The following is a 20,308-nucleotide window of genomic DNA, read 5'->3' on the forward strand; positions in this document are numbered from 1 at the left end:
ATATACATACATATTTTTAGCCGTTTAACAACACCTTTTGAACTCCCTAGAATAACATAAATAAAGAGGTAAGTTAGCAGAAATCTATATAAAAACTTACCGATGTGCGCCTTTATGTACGCAATTAACTTTCAAATGAACTCCAATTAAATAAATAATAGGCTAGAACTAAAAATACGCCAAAGTCACCAGCAGAGAGGTGATCGAGTACTATGTATGTATGTATGTACATCATATGTATTAGGTAGATTGACTCGGTTTTTCCAAACCGGTTTCCACCGGTTTTTTTTTGCATATCTATAGGCGTTTTTTTTGAAATCTTAATTTTTCAAATATCGGATAAACCGGATTTTTTTTAATATAACCAACCAGTTTTTTCGTTTTATACAAATCTTGACCTCTAAATAAATGTTTTGAGTTTTTCGAAGGGTTCGGGGATGAACAGTGTATCATATTTGGCTCCAATAAATGAATGTTTGGCACTTAAACGTTTTCTAATTGTTTGCTGGAGCTTCTCCTCCAATTCTGGTTCTGCTCCGAAGAAGTTTTTTTATGGCAGAAGGATACTCAGAGGTTTGCATAGTCTGCCAAGGGGCGACCGCTATTTGGAAAAACTGTTTTTGATTTTGCAGAAATTGAACCATGCACCTCCCGAGTGGCAGTAGACATATCTAAGCACTCGGTTACGGCGACAATTCCATTCCAATTCCAATTCAATTCCAAAAAAAAATGCAACGAATTATTAAAAAAAGTTAAAATAAAACCAAACGTGAATTTTTCCCTGATTTTTTATTTGTATTAGTTTTGATCTAAAAAAACTTTTGAACTTATTTTGCTTTGCTCTTTTCGAAATAAAATCAAACTGTTAACAGTTTTATTGAAAGTTATGGTCATTACTTCATACCAAAAAAAGAATTTTCATTGTAGAAACCTATCTAAAATAAAACCGGGTTATCGGGCTTATGCAATTTTTCGAATAACTCGGAAACCGGTTTTGGGAAAAAACCGAATAATCGCAAACCGTAGTATGTATGTATGCATATACGAAAAAAAAGTGTAACTACACTTCATACATTCACACAAACTTAAATGCAAAACAGCTATTCTCGTTTTTATTGCAGTCAATTATCAGTTCAAAGGTTCAATGGACAAATGATAATGCCAACTAATAATAGGCTATAATACAAAAATTATAATAAAATAAAATAATATAACACTGTTGCATACTTACAAAAGCTATTGTGAACCACACTATAAATCATTATGGGCAATGGTAGTTGTAGACACTTTCTACAATCTTAAAGCTTCTACTTTTATGGCCTCAGCTGTATAACAGATATTTCTTTTGTTACAATTACATACATTTACCTTTATTTATTGTTAAATACATATTTATTTCTACTTATTTTTTTTTTAATTTTATTATACATTTCCACTTTCTTCTCCTCCTTTCTTCCAGCGTCAGTACATTTGCTGCAACTCCCAACGATTCTACTTCCATGGCACCATTGCAAAGTCACGCTGAAACGCAAAGTGTCACAACGTTAAATTTGCACGAGAAAGACAGCACCGCCTCGCCGTTGACGTCGATCGGCAGCAATAGCAGCAATTCGAACAGTGCACAGAAGCAAAAGCAGCTGCAGCGTCATCAGCGTAACAACTCCAATCAAAGTGATTACTACACCGCAGCCTATTCGGCGACAATATCGGACAGCAACGGCCGTGGCGAAGGGAGGTGAGTACTTACTTATGTACATCCACCCCAAGATTATTGAGATTAAAAATATGTATATACATATATATGTGATTTGTTGTCTGCTTGAATGATAAAGTGGGCGTGGCGAAAAGAATTTAAATCCAAGGGCTTAGTATAAAAATTGTGCCGGTAAAATAAATCGTTAGAGGAGTGCAGTGAAGAAAGACATAAACAAGTAATTTTTAGCAAAAAAACCGACTTAAAAAAAAATATATATATATATATGTATCATAATCGAATGATCGGATCTAAACTAGATTAGTGTGGGACCACCTCTGAGACACTTCCTTTCCGATGCAAAAAGAATTATCTAAATCGGTTGACGTGGTCCAAAGTTATGCGGTAACATACATAAAACAAAAACAAAAAAAAAAATATTCCGACGGACTGATAACCTTCTCTTTTTTTGGAAGTCGGTTAAAAAGCATAAAAATGCCTGTTATCCGAAAACAAACATAATCGGTAGGGGTATATCTTATTAGTTTTGTTCTATTTAATTACGTAGAAAATAAATGCGACAGTGTGCGAGGTTCTGTTCCAAATTTTATTTTTATACCGGAACAAAGTATTGGCACATCAAATATTTCGCAATATATGCAACAATTTTTCTTCTAATATTTTTCCGTCAATTTTGTATAGAAATATGGTTCATTCCACAACCAAAATCATAAAAATATAATTCCTAAACTTAGTGCAAAACTCGGCAAAATTCAGCAAATTTGCATGCAAATTTTAAACTTTTTAATCAGATTTTTTAGAATTTTTTAGAGTATGCAGATTTGTAGCCCAATCAATTTTATTATAATAAAGTACAAGTTTTTAATAGTTAGCAATTACCGTTGATGTTTGATTTTTTTTCACGCAGTCTCCTGCAAGACAGGGCTCAACACACTCGCTCATTTCGTCGAGAAGGCAAATAAAATATGATCGGAAGAACCCACATGGGGGACGACTTGACAAATCTGGTCCAGCCTCGACGAGCAAAAAAAACCGACAATGACTTCTGCCGAAGTTGCTGCTACGGGGACGAAATTGAGAGTGTGGAAAACTATCTCTGTCACTGCCCTGCCCTTTTGTGGGCCTCTTTGTCTATCTGGCCGACCTAAGTGAAGGACGTATTCATGAATTCTCGCGCTTTCTTAACCTAACCAACTGGTTCTCTATTTGTAGGTGAACAGTCGGGTTCGAATTCGTGCTCTGAATTTGTATCAAAACTGAATCCGAGGTGCCTCTCTCCTAAATTGTATGAAAGCAGCCGCTTCAACCTAAGTGTGTTCAGTTTACATCACTAGCTTCTGTTTTTATCCAAATGAAACTTCATCCGAACTTTTGCGAATGGGAGCCGTTATAAGCGAAGCTTTTTGGCCTCGGCCCAAATCGACAGACGGTTGTAGTGCTAAAAAAGGATAAAAAGTCAGCCGACTCCTTCAGTTCCTTCTCGGGGTCTCTACGATGGGACTTAACCATCAAATTCGCGTTGGGGTCTGACGTTTCTTGATGATTTTAATTCAATTATAAAGCTTCGGCTCGGTTTCTAAGTATTAAAACTTCTAATTGGCTGATGTGTAAAGGCTAAAGTTTGCAATCGGTAGAAAAAAAACGTATTTACATTATTATAAATTTCAGAATGTGTAATTAAATGCCGCATGACCTTGCGAAAGCGCCCAGAGATCTCCTTTAATAAAAAAAATAAAAGAATAAACTCGAAGATACCCGCAAGTGTACCAACGATTTTTTCTGTTTACAAAGTTTATCAAGAAGAAAAATACGCAATAAAGAGACAAACCGTAATATATTTTTTTTTTTAATTTGCAGCTTTTAATCCCGTACCATGTGACCAAGTCAATGCGAACAAGATATCCTCAAACCGTCAAAATAAAAAAATAAAAACAAATGAATAATTAAACACTCTAATAAAACTACTTTCTCATTCAAATTCTTTGATACCATTTTAAGATAACTTATCTAAATAGTATACTGCATACATAGTATGTAAATATATATGCACAATGCAAATATTTAGTAGCGCACTGAGCTTTAGCTGGCATTGTAGTAAACTTTTTATCTTTTAAGATATTTGTAGCTTTATCAGCATCTTAAATACTCATTTAAGAAAAGAGAGAGCCGCCTACTTGATGTGCATCTTTTAGCCTCAACAATGATGCCGAGACATCGTAGTTATTTACAAGTTTAACAACTTATGAATTCTTCTACATACAAACCGGCATCTTTGCGGAGCGTAGACCGTGCGCGATTAACTTGTCATAGCAAGTATCTGAAGAGGAAACATGTAGTAATAATGTAATTAAAATCATTCTACGCCAAGTGGACATTTGAAGCATTTATGTCGCATTTAGTGTTGATTAATTAAAGCTTAAAAATTACCTACAACTTTTGACAGGCAGTATGCAGATGCCGATGCTGGAGAGTTTAATGCATTTATTCTGATCTAAATTGCTAAACTTTTAAATTTCACTCCTCCGTGCATTAAAAGGCAATTTTTTGTGCGATTGATCAATTGGCTGGGCTATCTATAGTATATGTGTAGTTGGTAGTTTTTTCTTTATTGAGATCGATAGGTATTCAGCATTCTACGTTGGCGATTGCTCATTCATGGTGGCCGAAAATGCCATTGATTTGCTTTGTTCAAAAAGCAATAGGACGAAACATACTTTTACACAAAATAGCGGAAAAAATTTGAATAAAAATTGTTGCATATATTGTAAAAACCAAATTCTCTGTGCCAATACTCTAACCACACACGACATTAAGTATCTTTTCCCTTGCCAAAACAAAGGTCATTGGACAATCTATTCTAAATCTAAATAACATGAGTTTAGCCTATATTTACGAAAGTACATAAAATGCACACCGTCTCCAAAAGAGTCACAACTCAAAATTTGGCATTTTTGAAATTATACGCTAAAAATGTACACAGAGCTTTTATTTACCTTTCAGCTAAAACTGGAGCAAATTTTTATTATAATTTGTTAAAAAAAAACCTAAAGTGAAGTCGCCCTTGCCCATATGAATATCATGTGTTAGGAAATAGTTTTTCGCATTTTCTGACAAACGTATTATTTTGAGTTGTGACTCTTTTGAAGACGGTGTGCGATATGTACATACATACATACGTCCATAAATTTTTCAATGTGAAAACGTTATTTTTTAATTATTATTATTTTTTTGATTGTGTGTAATTAGACAGGTGAGTTCTAAACTAGATACGTACGTACAGTAGAATCTCGAAAAAGTTAACCGAAATGTCGCGAGGGTATTTAATTTTTTCGAACTACATATTAACTTTTCCAAGCGGTTTTCAAAATGAAAAAAAAATATATATATATGTAATAATAACATAGTTTTTAGGAATTAATACGCTAAATTTATGACAATGACAAAGTCTTCATCTTTACGAAAAATAAACTTGGATTTAATGTTTACCAGCATATTCTAGTTTATAGAGAGTTGTCTCGTTTGCTTCTTCATATGCGCTCGCTACAGCCTTCAAAATATGATGACGTTAGATACATCATAATTCAACGCCAATCGATTTTCCTAAATACCATCAATTATTATTTTTTTTCAATCTCAGCTCTTTGATGTAGATTTAATCTGATTTGCGACGACTTTTTCTCCCTGTTTGTTGACATTCTTAAACACACAAACGATACACAACTAACAAATTCAAACGCTCACAACAAAAAGAAATTCGGAGAATAGCCGTAAACAAATTGAGATCGGGCTTGTTTTTGTTACCAAACAAATCGTGGGTTTAAAAAATTTATAAGCTCCCAAAAGTTAACACAAAATTTAACTTTTTACGTGCACGCTGAAATTCGGTTAACTTAGCCGAGCGATTAACTTTTGCGCGAGTTAATTTTTACGTGATTCTACTGTATTTATTTGACACACAGACATACTCACTTATCCACTTACATAGCTTATCATATTTGTAGCTAAAAATTCCCTCGAAACCCTTCAATTGAAGGAATGTCGAAAATTGTGTATTTATGCTTCCAATTTATCGTCAAAAATAAGTCTTTATTTGCACACCTGGTTGTTTTATAGATAAAGCACTTATCTATTGAATTGGCAGTTTTTTTTTTATGTGCGAACTCTAAAGGGAATCACTGTAATTGTTACATATTTATACGCACAGGTGTTCACCAAAGCGATAACAGTTTTGCTGATTAACATATGTACATATGTACATACATAATTGTTTGACGGCTGAGGGTTTGTGCGAGAACTGCATATGTATGTATGATCCATGAGAAGCATTGGTGCTCTCAGCTTATTCCTACATATTTTTTCGAAGATATTGTGGTCACCCGATGTTTATAATAAACAATTACTTTGTATACCCCTATCAAATATATACAGCTATCAAACGCTTATTATCAGCTATAATTCACGGGTTAATTTTTTCCGCTTATGTAGTACATCCACAACGTTCGTACTTAAGGCTACCACTTACATACGTCCCTTATGATCGTTTCAAAATTTGATTGCTTCAATTTGATACATAGTTTGACGTCAACGTGACATATATCTTCTCATGTATAAAGCGGATTGTCACTAGTGATATTTCCAAAACACTCGTGATTCAAGGCAAAGTTAATTAGGAAAAATAATGAAAAATCATATGACGGCTCGAGCGAATTTCAACGAAATTGCTTGACAATTAATATCAAACGATCTGCACAAAAGTACACCAATGTCGATCGGTTAAACTCTTAAAAGTGGTCTCTTAGCTTGTTCTTTACGGATGGACAGGCTCCGAGGTGTCAATGTGTCTACTCTGAGGGATGAAGATTAGATGGAAATACTTCTTGCCGCTGCCTATATCAGCTATCTCTCGATCGTTGTAGTCAACTTCAACAAACGACAGACCCTGGAAACGTGCTGTTGGGATAAGTTGAAAGCTAAGGAAATTTGGTGTTAGCTGGGTGAGGTTTAGGGAGGAAAGAAGACGTTACGAAGAAGATCGTAACTTCAATCATCGCTTGAGCCATAAACCAATATTGATAGCGAGATGAGACCTTTCAGTTTTCAAAAATATAAAAGTGAAATAAATGAGATTTTTTCTTTTTAAAAACTTCACTTTTCCTCCAGACGGTGGATCCAACTCTGAAGGGCACCATTCGAATAGTATCGTATACTTTGAACGGCAATGTCTCTGAATTCTTTAGAAAGGAATATTCATGCTGGTTTAAAATTTTGTGTTCGTTTCTTAAAATTTCACACCCTTGTAAGGCAAGAAAGGGACATTATTTATCTGCCCTTTGAAGCTTTTTCTGAGGGGAAGGTTGCCCTGAAAACCAGGTGATTGCTTAAAACAGCAACAATATGAAATGCGTGAGCCAGACAAGGACAAGGGGGGCAAAAAAATGCCCTTTTTCAGGGTTTAGTGTAACATCAAACATATTTTGCACCGTGTAAAGGCAACATTTTTTGGAAGAAACGAAATCACCATAAGCAAAACTACGGACCGACAGTTTTCAGGAAAGAACGCCTGAAGTTTTGTATTTCTGAACGATTATAGAAAGTGGCAGACAGGCCAAGACGTTAATGCAGAAAGCGTCAAGAAGGTAATTCAAGGCATTTTAAACTTTTAAGCCTTAAAAGCTTTTACGCCGTTTGTAGCAGGGTGATGATGAACTTGTTAAATCTTACGAAGAAGGAAAAGCCGAGGAAATAATGGCTCACTGTGAAGTCCCCACAAGGCTTAGATCGGGATGCCTGATACTTACGAGCAAAATGAAACCTCGCCTTAAAGACTTAAAGGTATCCCAAATTTTACCTGAATCTGTGCATGTAGTCTATCCTAAGAAACGAATCTACCCTTATCATGCCCATGAGATCGTCAAAGGCCTCACCATGCTCAGCAACAGAAGAATCTTCTCCCGGAAGTTGATCAAAGCCATGCCTGTAATTTGAAACGCAGATTGTCATCAAAAGCAATATATCGATAATCTACATACATATGTAACGCATTTGCTGCCTCTCAATCTTCCTCTCCCAAAGCTTTCAAAATTTTTTTAGCTGGCATTTCAGCAGTGATTTTATTTCATTTAGTTACTAATACTTGTTTGCATAAACACACTTTTCATACACTTGTTGAGTGATAATGGCGTCAACACTTTGGCTATTCTTCTTTATTGGCCATCTGGACGGAAACACCTGTGTCTGCGTTACAACTGATAAGTGGGCTATTGTTTACAAAGGTATAGTTAGAGCTCTTCTGCTGCCAAAAAAAAGGGTTCGACGTTTTAGTTGAAATGTGTTAGTTTATAAAAGTGGTTCATCGGTGCGCAAACGAGCGTTTTACCCAAGCATACAAGGGCATACAATTAGTTAGTGGAGCGTGTAAGCAGCAATGTTTAAGCAACGAAAACACTATGCTCCGGAAATAATGTAGGGGTTGAAAAGCAAAATTCAAGATTCAGTTGCTTTTAAACTGGATAATTTTTTTTTAATTTCTAGGACCTTGTGTATTTTTAGTAATAGATTGGTACACTAGTCGTTGCCAATACCTGAAATAGTACTATATATATGTATTTGCCATTGGTTATATTTTAATAAATATATACATACAAGCGCAAATATATCCTTAGCTACTCCGATAGCCATATCAAATATATCTCATGCGGTAAATTTCAATAACTATATAAAAATAGATCGATAACAATATACAAATATATCGATAACAATATAAAAATATATCGATAACCATTTTAAAAATATATCGATAACCATTTTAAAAATATATCGATAACCATTTTAAAAATATATCGAAAACCATAAAAAATATATCGAAACCATATAAAAATATACCGATAACTTATCGATACATTAATATATCATTCTTTCAATTGTAATTTTTTTTATTAATAGGTATATACATATACTCAACCCAAGTGTATGCACTAGAAAGGCTTTTGTTTTACTATTTTTATGGCGCTTACATAAAATGAATTTCCGGTACTCTACTCAATAGTAAACGCGCATTTTCTATAGTTAGGGGAAACCCCTTTAAATATTGTTTTATTAGTTGATAGATATGTAACCAATTTGACACACAGTTTTCGAAAGTAATGTGTTACTAACTGACAAATAAAAATATTAATTTTATTTTTACCTTCTTACCTTCCTTTTATTAGCTCGGGATGTAACTATGTAATATTGATGCGCCTAAAAGATGCAGCGATTTCTATTCTCAAGTTAGATACCTGATGACAGTACGATTTATTATACGTTATCGTTTGAGTTCTAAGAACTGTGCATATGCATATCTCAGTGAAATAATACCGATGTACATAGTTTAGAGACACAGTAAAATTTCACGAGGAATATTTCTGCAGTATATTTTAACCCACTAACAACTGAGCCAATTTATTAAAGTTGTATCCATCAAGCCAAGTTTGGGTTAAAACAAAATTTAAAAAAAAAAAAAAACCCAAAACACTCTTCACCTTTTGCCCCCTGTTTGTATGCTTGCATGTTTTAAATGCTCAACTACATTTCGTCTTCCTTCGTTGGAATATTTAATGCGTTCGCCGGGTTGCGCTGATAGATAATAACTGTTGATAGGGCTAAATAAACAAATAAATAAAAAAATAACTGCAGGGGGAGGTGCATATAAAGATGGCTGGATGGCTGCTTGACTTGACTCATTCACAAACACACACAAGCACACTGGCACGCACATAAAAAATAATTCCCTCACCTGTTAACCTAAAAAGTATTCACACACAGCGGCGATCACAAAGCTATGGAGGAATATCGCCTGCTGGAAATTTTTTTTCACTCCCGCCAGTTGGTTAGTTACTCGTAGTATGCCGCGTGCGAGAGTGCGATAAAGTTGCGATTTCAATGGGCGCCGGAAAATGAATTGAAATAAAATATTATTGAGAAATTCACTCGCGACGCAGTGTGACTAATGCAGTGAGCTTGCATATCGGTGCGATTCCCGCAAAATATTCCGCAATATTATAATTTGCAATTAAGAAACAATTAAAAAAGGAAATATTACATATTTATACTATGTGCAAAGTTAAATGTCTCCACAGTGGTGACCCATGGTTCCTCAAAGGTTATGGACGTATGTGCGTGTAAAATTTTAACGTTAGCAAAAGTAAAGAAAAACCGGCGAAAAGTATTTTGTGTATTGTGTCGTTAAAATTATTTCCCCCACCATCGCCATGGTCAACGATACGCTGAGCAATCTAATTTACAGCGCGAAAAGCGTTTTTCAGCCCAAAAATGAAAATGATATAAGAGCATTTGAGAAGTATATATTCGATAATTATATATCCGATGCGGAGGGCGACGGCGAAGCCGTGGCCGAGATTGAACATTACAAACGTTCTAAAGGCAAATCGATTTTCGAACTGCCGTGGAAACATGAAGACACGTATACGGTGCAATTTCGGCGAGAAATGTCAAGGGAGTGAGTTTTTTTACATTATTTCTATAGAATTTTTCCACTCGAAAAGAAAGGTATTTGGGTGGGTAGTTTTTAGAAGAGATCACTCGGAAGGATTAAAGACCTGTTTCAAGGGAAAAAGTTTTCGTACACTTTTTTTTAACTGCGATTGCCCCGCGGGAAATATATCAGGCATGAAAAAGATTCTAATAAAATAAATCGTCTGCATAAACCCCCCCTCTGGGATCCCCTTTTGGTGTGCTAACATAAAAGTGTTACAGCGTAAAATATTTTTTTTTTTAGTTTTATTATACAGTTTACATGTATATAAATACATATTAAGGTGGTCCTTAAAATATCAACATCATGTGCGTGAATAAGTTTCAATAATATGTCCAATTTACAAGATTTAAAGTAAAATTGTGTCGAATGTTTTTTACCTATAAATTTTTTTTGAAATTTTCGCGGATTTTTTTATTTTTAGGGACCACCCTAATAAACACACACATACATACATACATATTTTTTGCCATTGCGCGCTTTTAATAGAAAATCGTTGACAGTTCCTTAAACATATATTAAAAAGATTAAGAAATATCTCAAGCGCTATCAGCTATAGCTGCCCTACATGTTTAACAAGAGCTTATATTTTTCTTGTCCATAAATGTAGTGTTCATTAATTTCGTAAGTGCCACGGCAATAAATAATGGACTCACACAATTCAATAAAGTATTTTACAATTATTTTATGGCTTATCTCTACTTAACAAAAGTAAAGAAATATATTATTTTTTTATTATTCATAAGCGTGCAATACAGTATACGGTTAACGCATTGTGAACAATGCAAAAATAGTAGAAGTAGTTGTACCAGCGATTTTCCTACAAGTGGGGACTCAATTTCAAATATTTTTGGAAATCGATTTAGCTGGTATCCTAATGTGTCACCAAACTAACTACTAAAGATTGTAGAAATTAATGTAGGAAAACTATGGGTTGAGCTGAAAATACTTTAGATTAAAATTTAAATGCAAGTTTGGCATGCGATATCTCAATATTTCATCGCAAAATGGCCCTCAATGATATGATGAAAGTTTTTCACCACACTCTCGGGTGAGGTTTATGCCTTTGACAGCGCCACCAACACGCTAGTTTACCAATTTTGCTAGCCATAAAATATTACCTAAGGAGCCGGATAAGATCACACTGATTTGTCAAAACTGTGGAATTTTTAAATTTATAGTCAATGAGATTTTATGTTTTGTTAAATGTAGAGTTTTCTAACCAGTTTTCACAATCCGTACGTAAAAACGTATATACGTATTTTGGTGTCAGTCACCAGCGATAAGATGTCGTCACTTCTAAACGTCGCTAATATATTTTTTTCTATGCTAATCAAGGGCAATAAATAATTACAGATAATGCTAATTTACTACATTTAACTATTTTCAAATTACTTATCTTTTATTAATATATATTAAAAATACTAATTTATGAATATAAACTAATAAGCAAAAAACAAAAGCAATGTAAATTTGTTAATCTTTATTTGTGTTTACCTGTATATAAGTAAGTACACAGAATTTTTAATGAGAAATTCAAAATTCCACCATTCTAGAACCCCACCGCATAATTCATGCCCACTATCCTTTATCTTCATTATTATTATTACCAGCTTGTCTTGCCTGCACGCGAGCGTCCTTTGACTCATTGCATTTTATTTAAGATTTCCCATGGACACTTAAGCTGAATTTCACGACCCTTTTTCTCGTAAACAACAGTAGCCTGCAGCAGCAATTTATATTAATCAATATTATTGGGGTAATTAAATGATGATGAAAAGGAATACCATTTTTTATAAGAAAAAACATTTTGTTAATTTAAAACTATCAGGCAGGTTCTGCATAACCGAATGAATTTCAACCCCCGCTTTATTGAGCTCAAGCCTGCCTGTATATGTACATATGTAAATATGTATGTACATAAATATAAACTTTACTTTCATTCGGACATTAGGTGTTTACAAATAAGTGTAATAGATAATTATATACCAAAGTTATACATATGTACCTACCACATCGCTGCAAATGAAGCTTATTATATACATATCTAGTTTGGATTAGAAAAGGATTAGAGACATGTGCCACTATTCAGTAGTTAGGGTTGCCATCTTCGATTTTCAGACTAATTACCCAATTTCGCTGATGCTAGGATTGATAACAACTAAACATGTGTCTGTACGTACGTACATATGTCGACATTCCCAAAAAAAATATGGTTATTTATTAACATAATGCGCTATATAATTTAAATGCATGAAATTTTGTATTGTGTCGTTTTTACAGAGGGCCATTATATGTAATATCAAAACAAAACCAAATATTCACACAGTACTTAAGTTTTTAAGACCTTAATTTTCACAGTAAACGCTTGTGAACAAAAGCTGACTTTATCAGAATAAAAATTTAGACTAATTGTAAGCTAAGGCGCACTATTTATCCATAAGTCTCTTGAAATATTTCCAATATTATCTGCATTGACTCAATCGCCTTCAAAAATTCTTAGTTTCGAAGTAACGAAACTTCGTGAATAAGTAGGGTCATTTGTATTTATGAACGTTTTTTTTTTCCGAGGAGAAAGCCTCGAAAGCCTAACCCCGTCGATGTGAGACTTAAACCCACTAAACCTCCTACAGTCTATGTACCGATCCCCCCAAGACCACCGTTAAGTATTTCGTCGGGAGGCGGTTTGAGCACTAAGCTGCACGCCTATTACTGGTCATGTTATTCCACTGTCTGTCTTGGTTGGTGTTAACCTACAGACCTCTTTTGTTCGTTCGTTTCTATATTTGTACTGCCCGGATGCAGCAGTTTAATGCAGGTTCTTCGATACTAGTTTAGAGGTTCGTCCTCTGATTGCCGTAACTTTTCAAGAAAGCGGGCTTTCCCTATGACCTTCCCAGCCGTCATTACGGGTTGTATCGGAGATATTTTAGCACTTGGGCAGCCATATGGCAGACATCTTTCCAGGCTTTCTCGTTCTTAAGCATTAACGATATCAGATTCCCCCCGGTTTGTGTTTGAGGGGCAGATGCATTTTAAAAGCTACTTGAGAAAGCGACACTTAAATAATATTGTTAAAAATCAATATTCAATACATATTGCAAGACACTTTCTGTGGGGGACAAATTGCGCCAGACGCTTTAAAGTTCACGTAATCAATATATAGTTATTGATTCCCACAAAATAAGTTTCATCAAACGCGCGGATACATGGCGTATGAGCAACATATTTGCTACAATAAATGAAAAAAATTTATTTTAGTTCAAAAGTCACATAAATTGCTTTTTTGCATTTTCAGCCAAGTGGTAAGGTTTAACATACAAATAGGTTAGACAAAAGATCATGGAATTATCTCCATATAAAACTGTAATGATACTTTTGTTTCTAAGAACTACTAGGGCGTATTCCTGTTTCCGTACGAATCGAAATTCTTGAAATTTTCTTATCATTTTCTATAAAAAAATTTAAAATTTTTGATTCGTTGGAAAACAAGAATACGCCTTATTGATTCTGGACAATTTGTTGAATTTTTATAATTTTTTCTACAAAGGTTCAAATGTGGATTTATTTATATGGTGTTTGTTGTATAATTCGCTATACTTTCATAAAAATATTAAGCATTAAATAAACCAAGGAAATATGGCCAAAACGGGTCCAGCTCATTTCTTATCACCCTGACATACCAATCTTAATATTAGTAAATAAAATCACGCCATTAAATTAATCGATTTTTGCTAAGGAAGTATTTTGATTATTCCAGTAGAACTATTTATTTATAAAACAATTGGTTTCCCGAGTCGCAGTAAATAATTTCAGGAGTTAAGAGCCCTTACAAAAGGCCTTCCTGAAAGTCAAGTCCACTCTAAATTCCTTTCTCCTTTCTGTTCCCAGAATGGCTTTTATATATAGGACGTACTTCAGAAGGCCTTTTGAATGAGTTCTTTTAAAGTTGTTTCTTTAATTTATAAAAAGCATAGGTACATCTTTGAAGAATTTGCTTAAGGTTTATATCAAATATGTATTATTGCAACTTAAAATGTTTATTGAAATTCATTGTAATGCTAAATAATATAAATTTATGCATTCGCGTAAATTATAAATGAAGAAGCCATTCTAAAAATCCTGCAAGGAAGCGGGGGTTTTCAGCCCTTCTTGGGTACGCCTCTTAGAATGGCTTCACTTAATAATTATCTTCTGGAATATTGGTGTCACAGAAAAAATGGGGTCACCAAATTCGGTCAAAAATTTCAAAATTTACTTCCAAAAGCAATTTAGACTTTAGTGTACGGCGAAGTTTTTTTGTTGGCTTGTAAAGTGGGGCGGTCTAATGTAGATATGTATGTATGTAGGTATGCATAAGCATATACATATCAAAGTATGCTCTACTAATAGCCAAATTGTATTATTGCTTTCGCTGACCATACGCCGCATTGGTCTGTGTATGACGTCATAAATTATCTGTTACGATAGCGAATGCGGCAAATGTGCGGAAATTAAAAAAAAAAAAAACAAGAAAAAATAAACATAAATAACTAAACCAATAAACAAAACCGCTGTTGTGCAGCAGACCACATATTTACATTGGCAGCTGGTGTACAAAGATAATATGTATGTCATACATATGTAGTAATTATCTTATCTTTTTTAAAAAAATATTTTTGTTGGTTCATATTAATTGGAAACTACTTTCAAATTCTACTACTATTTTTGGCTCAGCAAAACGTTCTCGAACACAAAAGAATCCTAGCTTCCTCAGCTCACTGGGCAGGAAAAGTTTTCATGACCCTTCTAAAATTTAGAAAGACCTTAAAAACATTTTGGGATATTCCAACGTTCGAAACTCGGAAAAGCTATTTTTTAAAACATTTAACGGCTGAGTAAATGTTGCCTCGAGACTTTTGAGCTTAGATAAAAATACCTATCTATTAGCTGTAATATTTTTCGTTAACAAATCCCGTATCTAAAATCCTTTATTTTGAGTATTTACTAAACCTGCCCTATTTTTCCTACTTTTCACTCTGAATTGCAGATCCTTGAACCCTTTAGCGCCAAGCGAGTCTACAACCAGCGTGCGCAGTATCAGTCCAACGTCGCGTAAAAGTGCCACCAGCAGTAATTGGAGCAGCCACACCACGGCGAAGCATGAGCAATCGACGGCGGCAGCAACAGCTGCTGCTGCTGCCGCTACAACAACAGTGCCGGCGGAGAAGGAGAAGGAGAAGAAACGCAAAGAGGTCTCCAGTTCGCGTGTGAAGAAATTCCATCGGCACTTCACGCAGGTGTCCAAGGATGAGAAGCTCATTAATTGTGAGTTGCGATATTTGAAAAAAAAAAAAAATAGATCCATACAAATTTTTAATTTAAATACTTTCTCTTGGTAGATTTTTCTTGTGCGCTTGTAAGCGACATTCTGCTACAAGGACATCTTTATATAACGGATCAGCATTTCGCATTCTACTCAAATGTGTTTGGTTATGTTACGAAGGTGAGTTGATTGCGAGCAATACTCAGCGCTCTTCCCCATTGAAGGTGAAGTTTTTCTCCACACACTGCTTGTTATTGATCAAACTTCTGCTTTTCTCCACTCCCCCGCGCCAGGTTGTCATTCCCACTTCGTCGGTAACGAAAATTTCCAAAGAGAAAACGGCCAAAATCATACCGAATGCTGTCGGTGTCGCCACCGCCGACGAGCGCCATGTCTTCGGTAGCTTTATTAGCCGCGAGGCAGCCTTCCGTCTGATGTGCAGCGTTTGTCCGCCACTAGCTCCTGCCGAAATTCTTCCAAAAATACCCGCAGAAATTGAAATTTCCGAAGAGTATTCCATCGAGGATGACAGCAGCTGTTCGATTAGCGGCAATGAGAGTCCACCACAAGCGCTGGTAGCAGCAGCAGCTGCCGCCGCCGCTGGTGGTATAGATGGACTTGGTCAAACGCTAATACGCCGCAATGTGGCTAGCTCAAGTTTGAACATAGCCGATGGCAAAGCAGCAACGTGTGAACACCAGCGACATTCCGGTGAGTTACATACATATATACATATATAGCGCGCGCAAAAAACAACGAAAATCGTAAATAAAAACTCTCGATTACAGCTCCTCCAGTAGATGCCAAACAAGCCGGCGCTTACTCCAATTCAGGTGCAGCGTCACCCGCGGCACGCAGCGGCCAGCCGCTTAATGCCGATGGTACAAACGCCAGCTGTAGCAACGATGCTATTGCTGGCGCAGGCATTGCACTGATAGTGGCCGGCACCGCTTCTTCCACATCGGCTTCATCGTCACCCACACCGTCGACATCTTCCTCGTTGCCCACCACAGTGATGGCGGCCACAAGCAGCAGCACACCCAAGTCAGCTGCGCACGCGGCTGTGTCCAGCTTTAAGAGGCTCACACAGAAGGCGCTGCTACGCTTGAAATTCCCCACGGAATTACATGTGGTCTACTTGGGTGTGCTGCTCACCATGGTGTTGGCGTTGTTTTCCGTTTTCCTGCTCTATCGAATACTAGACATTGAGGCGAAAACGAGCGCGTACCGCACGCCAACTGAATTTCATTGGGTAAGTGGTGGAGGGCGGCTAAGTGAGGTAGAAGAAAATTATATACGGATGTTTTTCGTTTCTCCAGCAGCGTTCCGGTAACGATGACGATATATTTGCAGAGGCTTTGCGTTGGCAAAGGGAATTGCAAGCAAAAAGTACCGAAGAAGCTCAGAATATACTTACACAAAATTTAGAACAAATTGCCAAGGTGGGTAACGTTTTCTTAACCACTTAAATCATTTTCAGTTTGGCAGTGGCAATTTTTTCTTTTAATATCGTTTATTTGCTAAAAGTAAGCGACGGCTCAACGACGGCTGTTGCTTGTTTGGTTTCTCTTCTCTCATTTGACGCTGTAACCGCCTAAGCGAGTTCAATAAAGCACGAAAGTCGTTTCTCTTCTGCTTTTTTGGTTTACTTTTGATTTGATTTTATTTTAAGTGTTATCACCTCAATAGAAAGCGCATGATTACTCCAGTCTCAGTCATATATTAAATTAGATTACCCACTTCAATTAAAAAAAATAAAAATTTGCATTGCTGATAATCATGCTATAAATAAGTCCTAATTTTTCACAAATCTAAGCCAGTAAAAAAAAAAAACAATTTCCTATTTAAAGCTTATAGTCTTGCTTTCAAGAAAAATCACAAGAAATATTTTTAATTTTTTCTGCTGCTTGAAAAGCAGTTTTGCTGTAAATTTTCTTGAAGAAATACTACAAATAAAATCAGTACGCAGCTCTCAAGAAAAAATGCTCCTATATTTATGTATGTATTTCTTCAAGAAAATTTACAGCATCAGCAAAGTACTTTGTGACTTTTCTTGAGAACTGCAGACATCCGTTTGAATTTAATTAAATTTAAAGTGGCATACATACGTAAAATTAGTAAAAATCAACGCGACTTTTTAGCCGGTTGAAACTTGCACTTTATTAGACAAAAATTGTATGGGCCATAAAACTGCATATCTACCGAAAAATGTTCAGATTAAAAGATCGAAATTTTTATGAAAATTTATAGAATTTTCCTAAATTTTGAAACTGTGATTTATATGTTTTTTGTTAAAGCTTAAAATAACAAAAAGAATTTAGCTCAAAGAAGATTACGAATATTAAAAAAAAAAAATCAACACGTGGTCATTTGTTTGAGTCACTGTATGTAAGTTTGTATTTACATGCTATGAGTTAATGCATTTGTACTTATTGTTTATTTATTATATTGCACCTGCTCATAATCAAATATAAATGTCAGATGTGTGCGCAATAACAACAATTAAGTTTTGTAATTTTTTTCTAATTTCAAAGCAAAGCTTATCAGCGCTGAAAATAAGCTTACCTAGATAACACTAGTCAATATTGAGCAGTAAATTAGTTATAAAACTTAAAACGAGCGCCAAAACATTTCGTTTTAACATATTTTCAACTTTTTTTTTTTTAGTTAGTGAGCGCCTCTAATGTTTTCCAGCGCTGAGTAATTACAAAAATAGGGTAAAGTAGGCATATTTATGTGATTATCAAAACTCCCGTCAGAATTTATCTATTTATATGGCAAAGTCCATAATTGGAAATCTCTTAAGTCTCAGTAACCAATAAGAGGATTATTTTCTATGAAAAAAAAGCCGTATTATAATTTCAATTCATGTCTACTTGGCGAACCGTTGTGGTCCTCTTGGCCCTTCGTTAAAATACGGAATACAATCGATTTATTAGTTCATTCATACACATACTTATGCCGTAGTACTTATTGCTGAAGGCGATAGCACAGCGGTGTTCCAGAAAACGGGGAAGAGCTTAACCCTCTGCAGCGGACGCAATTCTACTGACGTGTAGTCTGACATGTCACTCATTTTCTACACCAAAATATATTTCTTAGCTATTTACTAATAAGTTCCTTTTTGCACTGAACTGCAACTTTCAAAATCCTTGGCAGGATATAAATCTGGGTCGTTCTAGTCCCGTAGACACGACTGCAGTGGGAATACTGCCAGAGTGAACTCGTTAAGTATAGTTCATAAGTTTTGTTCGGAGAGAACGCAAATAGCTATAGCGCGTGTATCCAGCGCCCCTACAATGCATTTTCAGCCAATCTTAGCGCCTGAATATATATTATCGTGGTCTACTTATGTTGTTAGCATTATGTTTTGAATTTGGACCACAACTGCAATTCCATCTGTTTTGTTTTATATTGAAGTGCTTCTCTTCCGAGTTATTCCGAAATTATCAAAACCTTGTCAAGGATTGAGATTTAATAATGGATACCACACCGATTAGGATCTAAAACTCGGTTTTAACTTGACGGTTGTTTTCGTAACAGCATACAAATTCCCCCAAGACAGTCCTCAGCCAGATGTAAATCTGGGTCGTTCCGGTTACGTCGTGGGAACGGTTTTAATTTGGTCAACAGTTGTCCTTTTTGGCTTTTTAAGCCTCCCTAAATGAATGCCTTTATCTACGGTTATCTGCAATTGCAACGTTGCCAATTTTCACCTCATCCCTCTTCATGCTACGCATATTTTAAGTTTACTATAGTTATTAGCCTTTAAATTTACGCACAAATATTTTTATTATGTTATTTATATTGAAGACATTATTGTAAATTAATATAAATGGTATTGCAGCCTTTATATTATTGTATCTCTTGTCTCTCCTCCACACTCATTGCAGGTACGTCGCAGCTTAGAAACACTCTCAATGTTAATCCATGACCGAAGCTCAGCTTATGCAGATCGCGATGATAGTGACTGAATTTATATTTTTAATTAATATATTATTACTAAATATTAAAGGTTAAATTGGAAGACCTACACATGCACACCATAAAAAGTACATTCATACATACTATGTAGGTTCACAATAATTTTTAAGCAAATGAAATGAAATACTATTATATTTAGATAATTATATTATGAATACAAGAAAAACTGCGTACTAAAGAAGGCGAATGCATGTAGAGAATGATGAAATGAAAAGCGCAATAGTGAATAAGTGAAGCGAGAAAAAAACTTAATTAAGCAAAAACTAGAAGAGGAAAAAATAAAATAAATAAATAACATTGAATATTTAGCCCGCAAACATATGTATGTATTTCAGAAACACTTTTCTTAGTTACTGTGCACATTTCAAGTTGAAATACCTTTACTAAATAGTATTAACCTAATATTATTAAGTGTAAACAACGCTGTCAAAAGAAAGTAAGCGAGCAAGCGAAGTTTTTTTTTTAGCATTCTCGTGCATATTTTGAAATGAGCCGACTGCCAAATTTAAGATTTTTTGTTAACTACAAACTATTTATATTTTTATATATAAAAAAAAAAACATTTCTTTGCATATGGCTGTGCTTTCAAGTCACTTTTTTATGGTTCCTATTAAGGGTTAAAGTATTATTTTGGTATAACATGTACATAGTCATGTCAGTATGTGCCAAAGGTATTTTAAAAACGTGCGAATGGAAGAACTACCGCAAGTCGAGGAAGGCTACCTGTTCACTGTAGGCAATCTACTCATTTCAAAATATGTGCATGTAAAGA

General features: G+C 35.1%; 1 protein-coding gene and 1 long non-coding RNA gene across 6 annotated transcripts in view; one reads left to right on the forward strand and one right to left on the reverse strand.

Annotated features, from left to right (window-relative positions):
• The window catches only part of LOC108381104 (platelet binding protein GspB-like), an 87,311-nt gene extending 67,225 nt beyond the window's left edge, over window positions 1–20,086 (forward strand). For 3 of the 5 annotated variants that reach the window (XM_017637687.1, XM_017637547.1, XM_017637822.1), the window contains 7 exons: window positions 1,460–1,735; window positions 15,277–15,554; window positions 15,629–15,732; window positions 15,846–16,263; window positions 16,341–16,804; window positions 16,872–16,994; window positions 19,446–20,086. In XM_017637687.1, the coding sequence (XP_017493176.1) occupies window positions 1,460–1,735; window positions 15,277–15,554; window positions 15,629–15,732; window positions 15,846–16,263; window positions 16,341–16,804; window positions 16,872–16,994; window positions 19,446–19,526 (1,744 nt within the window). In that variant the 3' untranslated portion in view covers window positions 19,527–20,086. The remainder of the gene's footprint in view (window positions 1–1,459; window positions 1,736–15,276; window positions 15,555–15,628; window positions 15,733–15,845; window positions 16,264–16,340; window positions 16,805–16,871; window positions 16,995–19,445) is intronic. The other 2 variants (XM_017637615.1, XM_017637757.1) reach the window with 2 other exon arrangements.
• On the reverse strand, window positions 834–1,460 carry LOC108382403 (uncharacterized). Its single transcript, XR_001849685.1, has 3 exons — window positions 1,369–1,460; window positions 1,232–1,325; window positions 834–1,176 (listed from the first exon to the last, which is right to left on the reverse strand). It is a non-coding gene; the product is annotated as an uncharacterized LOC108382403 (long non-coding RNA).
• Window positions 20,087–20,308: the final 222 nt, after the last annotated feature.

The sequence above is a fragment of the Rhagoletis zephyria genome, unplaced genomic scaffold (assembly GCF_001687245.7).
Source record: "Rhagoletis zephyria isolate East Lansing unplaced genomic scaffold, Rhagoletis_zephyria_1.1 Rzeph_scaffold_00006, whole genome shotgun sequence".
NCBI lineage: Eukaryota > Metazoa > Arthropoda > Insecta > Diptera > Tephritidae > Rhagoletis > Rhagoletis zephyria.